Here is a 9,925-nt window from a genome sequence, read left to right as displayed (position 1 = left end):
CCCCCACGTCCCCGGTGTCACATCTTCTTAGGGGCCAGCCACTGCTCATGTGGCCCTGCCCCACGGGTGAACTCTACAGGCTGCAGGCCAGTCGACCTGGCTCTCGCGGTGGGTTGAAACCCCTCTGGGCTCTGCATCCTCCTTCTCTCCCCTCTCCTTTCTTCAACCGACCTTGCTGGTTTTTTTAAAGTTGTTCTCCTCAGGTCCCACTCCTTTCTCCGCTGCACGTCTCTTCTGATGGTTCTGAAGAGTTCCCGGCTCTGTCTTTCAGGATGGAGCTGCAACGCGCTTAAGCTTAAATTGGGGTCGGGTCGAGCCGGCACGGCACAGCCCAGCCGGGCAGGGCTGGAGCCGCAGCCTGCGTCACCCGCACCTGGGGCTGCACTGGTCAGGGCCCGTGCCAGAGGGAGAGAGAGAGAGCATGCCCTGCACCCCCCCTTAAATACATGAATTCGCATGGGTGAAGGCACAAGGGTGCTGACTGGCTTGGCCCTGGTCAGAGGTGAGTCTGACATTGGAAAAAGGGGAGCTTTTCAGGTAGCTTCTTAAAGGACTATATCCATAGCCCTTCCCCATTTCCAGAAACAAAACCAGAAAACTCTCACAGAAAAACCCAATACACTTACCAGCAAGAAGCATTGCTAAACTGATAAAAACCGATGTTTTCCAGAGCGGACAGGAGCTGAACAGCATTTTTAAGGCAGGAGACCAGAGACTAATTACTTGTTGCTTCTGGAGCCTAAGAGCTGAAGCACTGCTGTCAGGCACAAAGCTACATGCATGTGGGTCGCTGTTGTTTACAGCGTGCCTTGCTTTGAGGCAGTGCTGTGATAAGGCCTTAGGCAGACGCACACGTTGCCCAACTTGCTGGAAAGCCAGCAGAGAGATTGCCAGCACAGTTTAGGGAGGCCAAGTGAATGTTTCTCGTCACCATGCTGAGGTGGTCTGGCTTGCCTGCTGCTGTCAAACTCACCCACTGGGAAACTTTCAGATTAGCTGGTTTACTGTAAACATGTTTAGTGTATGCACATTCTTGCATGCTTTTGCTTCATCCCTGCCCCCCTCCACCCTCTTCTCACCTGTCTATGTTTGTCTCTCTCACACATACATATACATTCACATAGAAGACATAAGTATACCTTACCTACAGGGCTCAACCCCATGTCTCATGCTCCAAGAGAAAGTTCAGAACATCAGGTGGTGGCTAAACTGATTTGGGTCAAGGAGATGATCCATATATTATATCATCAAGTACATACCTGCTCTCTGTGTGTATATCAGCATGGTATTCCTATTTGTAGTTTTGGGGCTTTTGTAATGGGGCCAGGAACCTCACATGCTTATATCCATTTATGGGAGAACCCGAATAGCTGGCAAAATTGCCACAAAAGTTCAGTCATTTCTACCCTATACATTTACTAGCAGATTAATCCAATTATCTAAATAATGCTTGCATGCTAGGGGTATGACTGAGTGACTCCATCTGTAAAACGTGGGTTTCAGAGTCATAGCCTTTTGCCCAGCAGCCTGTCACGCACACCCCACTGCCAGGCCTCCGCGTTGACCACCAAACCAGCTAGACAGGCACAGGTGCTCCCTCTTCAGCAAACTCTGCAATGCTTGTTACCATCACTGCCAAAGCAGAACTGCTCATTTTGTCTGCAGATGTTTGTTTTTGTTGAGACATGGACATTCTGCTTTTGTGTTACATTATGCAACACATTTATTTATACTGAAGTTTTTAAGATTTCTTTTTATTTATTTTTCAACCATTTGCTTCTGCTAGTGGTAGTGTAACACATTATGACCTTTAAGAGTTCCTGCAGCAGTGATGCCAGTGGCGAGGCCTCCATCACATTTACGTAGCTGTGCCGTCTTATGTCATCGCAGAGACGTCTGGATAAACCGGCATGTGTAGGACTGTAACAGTTCCACAAAACAGATTTTTATGAGCATGAATAGCAACTCCCTTATTAGCAGTAGTAAAATGCCTTTGTATACCTTACTGATGATAGGTAAAAGTTTATTAGCAAAACAAGTCTTTAATAATAAAGGCCAAGGTTTATGTTTCTAGGTAGACCAATAGGACTCAGCTCCAAACAGTTTGCATTTTTGAGACAAATGCAAACAACAGTCTCCTTCCTTGCAAGATGAGCAATATGCAGCTGGGAAAATAGTCCCTGGGAAATTTTTGCCAATACATTCTTTAAGATGCAGCTGCACTTTATGATATTTTCCTGCCAAAATGTATCCAGGTGTCCAACATTGCCATTAATTAATGCCCTAAGTCCTCGGGAGATCAGGAGCTACACATAAACCTACTACTTGTTCCTCTCAATTTACACAGTACATCTAGCACATTAGCATAATTAATAAAGTGGAGCAACTTCTGGCTTGGACAGATAAAACTGGTGTTTGTGTCATACTTGAAGAGAATGAATGGCAGTTTTACTTTAGTGATCATGACAGTCAGGCACTCTCTTTCCACCTCAATATCTCTTTGGGAGGCACTGTACAAAGGAGTTTAGATAGGAGACAAACATGAGGTGGTAGCATTTCTCCAGTGCAGAAGATCTAACAGATCATTGCTTCGACCACAAAACTAGGATTAAGGGAGTCTTGGGGGCCCTACATAGGTAACCCTTGTATTGCAGGATTAAGTTCATCCTTGTTGCCTATTGACAAATAAAACTGTTCACTGAGGATACATGTGATCTCACACTCTCCCAATTTAAACAAACCTAGGATTAATCCACAGTGCTTTGTGAAAGATAGTTTGTCACTTTATAGGACAATATAGCACGTGAGCACAGAAACATCCTTGTCCTCAGTCCAGATCATAGCCGATCCACCATGCACACCAGCTACCCTGATCTGACAGAAGGAGAGGGTGTCACTATCTTCAGCAGAAATAAGAGGGTACCAGTACCCAGATTTAGTAGCTGGCACAAGCAGGAACATGCTTTCTGCTCAGACTTTCTCCCACAGCTGTGGAGGAACACACAGCCATCTAGTGGCCAGTTCTTCGGTGAGAGAGTGCTGGACAGAGTAGTGGTCCAAATTTTAAGCTCATGCTATACATATTTGTTCATGTTTTGCAGTTATTTCTATGCACTTTGGTTTATTCCAAAATTACATCCACCCTAGCAAGCCATACAACAAACCTAATGTCTGAGAGGAAAAATTATGAGAGAATACTGTATAGCAGAAACCTAAGAGTTCAAAATAAAAAACTAATTTCCAGTTTCTATTAATCACAAGGACTAAACAGTGATCACACATGTAGTGAAAGATAAATTCATATCACACTTCCAACATCTAATAAAATTCAATTACATTGGTAAACTAAAATCCTACAAGAATATAAGAGGCTGAGTTGAGGTGGACCATTATACTCCAATATTTAAAATAATTTAAAAAAAAACCAACAACAAACCAAAACCAATACAAAACAGAAAAAACAGGCACTTTTACATACATAGTAAGGAAAAAGCTTTTTATTCTATGATTGTTGTGTTATAGGAGAACACTTACGTTTCAAAACCACAGGTAATTGAAACACAACAGTAACAGCACATACCCAGTGAAGGTGATTTAAATATTACATATATGTTAACATCCTCTACAAAACAGGCCAACATATAGTTATGTGATATTCAGCCTTCTCCCATCAAAGCAACCCCCTGCTCTATGCATTGCTACCTCCAGTAAGGAAATTGGACCCCAGAATTTCCCGTTGTCTAATTAGAAGCAAGAGATCTGCTGATCCTTAGTCAGAGTGGGGAAAGTCATTTTCGCCTTTGCCCATGAAAGGTTTTAGGTTCAGCCATTGGTTTGTGTACCTGAGTCATACTTTGCCTTTATCAAAAGAACTAACAGAGCAGCAATAAAAAGTGCACTGTATTTTGTTGTCTTATGCTGATTATAAAAACAGACTCTGTCCTTTATATCTTAGATAATGAAAGACACTGAGGCTTAAAAAAATCAATTTCCAAGAAAATATCCTTTTCTTTCTTTCCATTTAAAATCTAAAATTCTTGTTGCTGAATACGAAGCTGTCAAATCTGATTTTCAGGAGCATCTTCATCATTAGTGGTCTTCTCTCTCCCTTTCTGTTTTAAAAGGTTGACTGTTAGTGTCAAAACACAAGTTTTTTAGGCACCTCCCATGAGAATTCATTTCTTCCAAAGTGACCATAACATGCAGTCTTCTGGTAAATGGGCTTTTTAAGGTCCAGATCCCTATGTGTACAATAAAAAGAAGAGACAATTCTTCACATTAAGATACTCCATGATAACCATCATTAAAATCCTGATGTTGACATCCTTTTCACACCCTTAGTCAAGCAAGCATATTCTGAAGATGCAAGCATACCAGTAAACATGTCCAATGGAGAACCATAAGTGACAATAAGACTCAAATATGAAGTACTTTAAGGCTACAGGAAAAGTCCTTGTAATTTAGAATTAATAATTTTAATGGAAAAGATTAAATAACCTTCAATTTCTTTTGTAAAATAAAACATATCTTTTTCACAGCAAAGTAACTTAAAATCATTGGAATACAAAAGTAATTTTATTTTGTTTGAATTCCATATACTATATAAGGCCAAATGCTGAGAGTATATGCTTCATATGAAACTTGAAAAGTGCATTTGTTATCTTAAAAGATATGGCACACTGGTAGATCCATAGAAAGCATCAACTGTGACGGCTGACAGAATGACAGAATGAGAGAAAGTTTCATTTGTACTGCCTGGAAAAATGCCGTGCGAGCTCAAGAGGTTGACTCTCATGCTGTAATAAACACCTTATGGTTTTACAAGAAATAATTTCTAGGGTGTGATCAAAAAGGTATTTTCCTTTTCGTGTGTTTCTATACCTGACAATGACTCCAGGCCGAAGATCAAAGTTTTTATGCACAATGTCCAGCAGGTCTTTCTCTGTTTTTTGGGAAGTTCCATAAGTGAAGAGTGAGATGGACAGTGGATGAGCTACCCCAATGGCATAAGAAACCTATGGCAGAAAAGACCATAGCAAATAAACACAGCACATCGGTAGGCAACAGTATGCAACAGAAGAAACCATTCACTCATGAACCATCTTAGAAAAACTTCACTTCCCATATTTGTGCAATCTGTATTTGTAGAAAAAATAGAAAACTGAAAATTCTGAGGGAGGTGTCTGGACAACTTTCTTCCCCATTATCCAGTCACCATGTTTACTTCCATGATAGTAAGTGTCAGAGGGTTGAGGACTCAATAAATGTCCAGAAAAAACACCAATAAAATGAAAGTTAAATGAAAATTTCCAACTTTAAAAAGCTGATAGGCTATTAGTAAAATTACAGTGGTCTTGAACCAAGCTCATCAACGTGTCCCTTTCTTCAATCCCAAGCCATCACCAAGACTGCTTCTATTATAGTGTCTCATATGATGTATATTCAAGGTAAAGTTGAAAAGGAAAAATCTTTTTGAGAAAAGCAACATTCATAGCAAACTATACCTGAACCAGAACACGCCGACAAAGCCCAGCTTTCACAAGAGACTTGGCCACCCAACGGGCTGCGTACGCAGCTGATCGGTCCACCTTTGTATAGTCTTTGCCAGAAAACGCACCACCTCCGTGGGCTCCCCAGCCACCATAAGTATCCACAATGATCTTTCGACCAGTAACACCAGCATCACCCTGAATCAGTAAAAAAATTTGACCATTTTACAATCCATTTTATTATAACTCTTAAACAAGGCTATGCATTCTTCAGCAGGCTACAACAATGTGTAAGTAAGCTCACCACATATACACCGCTGTGGGGTAGCTGAAGGAATGAACTTGTCTCACCGCACTACAACAGTGGCTATAAATGTTCTTTAAAGCCAGATTCATAAGACAAGCCATTCACAAATCATGTTTGGTGTCAAGTGAACAGGTTTACACTCAGATAGCTAGAGCACACACTGCCTGTTTCAAAAGTAAATATTCCAGACAATACAGGAACTTTAGTTTAAAAGTTACCTATACCATATCCAAAATAAATACGGAATATTGCTAACAAACTATGTGCCATATAGGAATCACTGAGAGATTTTACACTGTTAAAGAAAAAAAAAATCAGGCTTTCATATCTTTTGGTCAAAATCTGAAGTTGTGTGAATATTAAATAGTATATGTCTTTTCTGTATTTACCATCAAAATGTATGCCAGTCCAACATTATACAACATTACATGGAGGCTGGCACTCAACACTTCCAGAGCAGTATCCTGACAGAGACTGTCATACAAATATGTACTAAACCCACATTTCCAATTTGCAAATATTTATAGACTAATTTAAACTATAAACAACAGGTATGGAGTAGTAGGCGTTTATAGGGAATTGAGAAAGGAGGATTACTTCTTTCTAAGAACAGATTCTTGTAGATTAATATTCTGAAATATTAAATAAGGAACCTTCTAGCTGCCTACACAGCTATCCTGATTGCTCCTTACAAGTACTTGATATTTATGTTTGATCTTGGTTAGCTGATCTAATTTGACTGATTGCCTGACACCCCAATCTACTAAATGCTTAAGCTTTCTGGAGTGAATGGAAACTTAGTCATATTTGAAATTCAGTCTCCACCTGTGCAGGCAGATTTGAATTTTTTTGTCTACAGAATATCATGTTAGTAAAATTCAACTGCTGGAATGTTTGCAGAGCAAACACAAGTGGAGAGTCAAAGTTTTTCTCAGAATGTGCATATACACAAGAAAACCTTTGGCACTGTTTGTTCCATTCTGTTAAAAAAACAGTGAGATGTACATCTGAATTTCAGATAACTAAGCTTGTCTAAAGGATTCTGTCCTCCTGGGGTTCTTCTGCTTGACTCAAACCTTAATTTCTGGTGGCACAAACAGTTGCAATAAAAACAACTTGTGTATGATCATGACTTGACTGCAGAACTGAGTGAGATGAAGAGAAATGGACAGGTGAAAGAAAAAAAAACCCAACACCCCTCATTTTAAAGGTGCTGAAAGAGCACAAATACATTTGTAAAGCGTGTGGAAGTCACTTTTGTGACAAGCTGTAATTCCTCACGGCACCAGCAGGTGTTGGGAAAACGGTGATAGCAGCAAAATTACTCAATTTGCCATAGCCAGAATTCAAGGTACCACCGTGCTTGAAAACTTCAGGTGAAACCGCAAGCGAGACACATGTGTCTCCCTTAGATGAACTGAGCTGGAGATTAAGAGAGCTTCCCGTAAGTGTTGTTAGAAATAAAACTTAGTACTGCTCTTATGAAAAGTAATCAGAAAGTTCAAGATGTACAAGACAAGGAAAGAAATAGTTATTTTCTGTTTTCTGCAATGCTATTGCAAATTGCAGAAGTGATGATAGCAGTTGTAAGGCCATGGACACACAGGTAGATTGACCCATACTGAGTAAACTTATCTGAGGTTTAAAAAGCTGCAAATATACACTGCAATGTGCCCGTGTTTGTACATGCAAACATAAGCAATACAGTTCCCCTGCAAGACCAAAAGAGGTATTTCTGGCTGGCTTACCAAATGTAATTATATTATATTTTTTAAATGGGTGCAGATCAGTGCACACCTGAAAATTTTCATGAGTAGCCGCCTTTTTTGCATGTAGCTATGATTGCGGCATTGGTTCATTTGCTCCAAGTTACAGCTGAAGTTTGCCTTTCCATTTGTCCATAGTCTAGGATGTTAATGATACATAAAATTACAGTGACACAACTAATTAAATTACACAAAAATACATTTTTTGTATCATCATTATTATAAATTCTTAATCTCAATATCTTCCTACCTGTTCTATGGCACTAATGTAAAAAAGGCCCTACATCTTAGAAATAATTCTGGCAAATTCCAGTAAATTAATTAATTTGGAATTTGGAGCTACTTTCAGGAAAGAGATTTGAAATTTTGCTGTGATAGTTCTGAAGAGAACTGAAGACTAAAACATTTGAAATGGTGAATTTGTTTTCAAAAACTAAATCACACCAGTCCTGATCCTACAGAGAGTGGAAGTTCTGCCTGACTTATCTGAGTGGAAGATCAAATTGTAAATTCCAGCTCCTGCATTGCCTAGATAAAGCAAAAACAACATTTATTTTCTCACCAGGAGAAGCCTATCAGGGGCTGATTTTCAGAACAGATTAACACCTTCAGCTCTCATTGGTGTCAGACAGAACAGTGTGAGCTATACACCAGGTTCCCTGTAAGAGGTGGAAACCTTTTCTTGTCCATGTCTCTGTAAGGTGTGCTCCCTGTGAGAAAGGATTGCATGTCTCAGTGCGGGACTCAAGAGGATTTGAGGAAACCCAGATGTGGGCTGTACATTTCACGCACAGTATAAGATTCAGCTCAACATGCCTGCCTCATCAAACCCTATGCATGATATAACCATTCCCTGAAAGATTACTTTAGAATACAGCACATGGAACCCTGGGCACTTCTCCTACATACAACAGCAGTTAAAGCTTCCCCTAGATAGCTTGCTTCTCATGCCTTAGGACAGACATACCAAAAAGCTGAGTGTTTCTTTTGAAACACACACCTAATGACATGGGCAAGCTGTTAAAAGCACCAAAAAAATACAACACAAACCTGAGGCCCTCCAATAACAAAACGTCCACTTGGTTGAAGGTGATAAATAGTTTTCTCATCCAAGTATTTTGCAGGGACAACCACTTGAATCACACGATCCTTCAGGGTTGTGCGCATATTCTCAAGCGAAATGGTTTCATCATGCTGCACAGATATCACAATGGTGTGAACACGCACTGGGATGACTGCTCCATTCTCCTGAATATACTGAACTGTCACCTGAAGAGAACAGGGAGAAAGAGGAAGGAAAAAACAAAGTTGCTAAAAAACATATTACTGGTCTACATCAAAAGTCATGTTATGCTATTCCAAGAGAAAATTTGTACCAAAATGTCAATGCTGACATTATAATGATCACTGTTTACATAGCTGCCAAGGTATGAGAAATGAAACCTATTTTTTCATTCTTTGTTTTTGCAGTGCTGAGAAGAAAAATAAATAAACAAATAAATAAAATTTTAAAAAAATGTGTCTTTTGGTTTGGATTTCCAGCCAAACTTCCAAGCCTCAGAAAGTCATATACTCAGTGCATCTTCAAAAAAGTTCAGCCCAAATCCCTAAATACAAATAAATCTTTCGGATCTCCTGTCACTTTTTGAACGAGCACAGGCTGTTAGTTTTGAGGGGTTAAATGTTTCCTCACTGGTAGGTGATTAAGTGTTCTTAGCACTCTGATACAGGTTAACCATTTTCCAACAGTCAAGGAGACAGTAGCATCAGCAGTGGAAACACTTTATCTACTACTTGAGGTTATGTAGTAGGAGTCCTGATACGCTGAACACCATCAATTGCCATCTTTAAAAATATTTGAGATTTCTGGAAAGAAAATATGTTTGTTTCAATTAGCTGGACTATCCATAACGATACTTACCTGTGTCTTAGAGTCAGGCCTCAGCCAAGGAAGTTCTCCACTACGTCTCAACTCTGCTAACCTGGCATTCAGCTTATGAGCAAGAATAATTGTTAGAGGCATACATTCTTCTGTCTCGTCTGTTGCGTAACCAAACATCAAACCCTGCAGGAGGAGAAGAGATACTTCAATCGCTGTTAAAAGCACCACAAAGGCAATGAGATTTCATCTCAAGCAAAGAGTAAACAGTACCCTCAGGTTTACTTTCTACTGCTCTACATTGAAGTGCAAGAAGCCTAAACTCAGATCAGGCTCCAACATGTTACAGTGTAATGAGAAACAAACCACATTCCTAGAATTTTTCACTGAAATTCTAAAGGTTTACATGTTGAGCTAGAAATCTGGACAAAAATGGAGTTTCTGTGAAAGTTTCTGTGAAAAAAGTTAGATTCTTTCACAGAAA

General features: G+C 39.8%; 1 protein-coding gene across 1 annotated transcript; it reads right to left on the bottom strand.

Annotated features, from left to right (window-relative positions):
• Positions 1–3,483: 3,483 nt before the first annotated feature.
• Positions 3,484–9,627, bottom strand: LOC104539774 (S-adenosylmethionine synthase; the record flags this gene model as incomplete). Its single annotated transcript, XM_010183380.1, has 5 exons — positions 3,484–4,241; positions 4,882–5,015; positions 5,505–5,687; positions 8,613–8,831; positions 9,484–9,627. Coding segments are annotated over 5 exons (783 nt in total), but the record flags the coding sequence as incomplete, so codon positions are not given.
• Between the last annotated feature and the right edge of the window lie 298 nt (positions 9,628–9,925).

This window comes from Mesitornis unicolor, unplaced genomic scaffold (assembly GCF_000695765.1).
Source record: "Mesitornis unicolor isolate BGI_N332 unplaced genomic scaffold, ASM69576v1 scaffold29754, whole genome shotgun sequence".
Lineage (NCBI taxonomy): Eukaryota > Metazoa > Chordata > Aves > Mesitornithiformes > Mesitornithidae > Mesitornis > Mesitornis unicolor.
The sequence above is the reverse complement of the archived record's forward strand: the minus strand, read 5'-3'. Positions and strand labels throughout refer to the sequence as shown.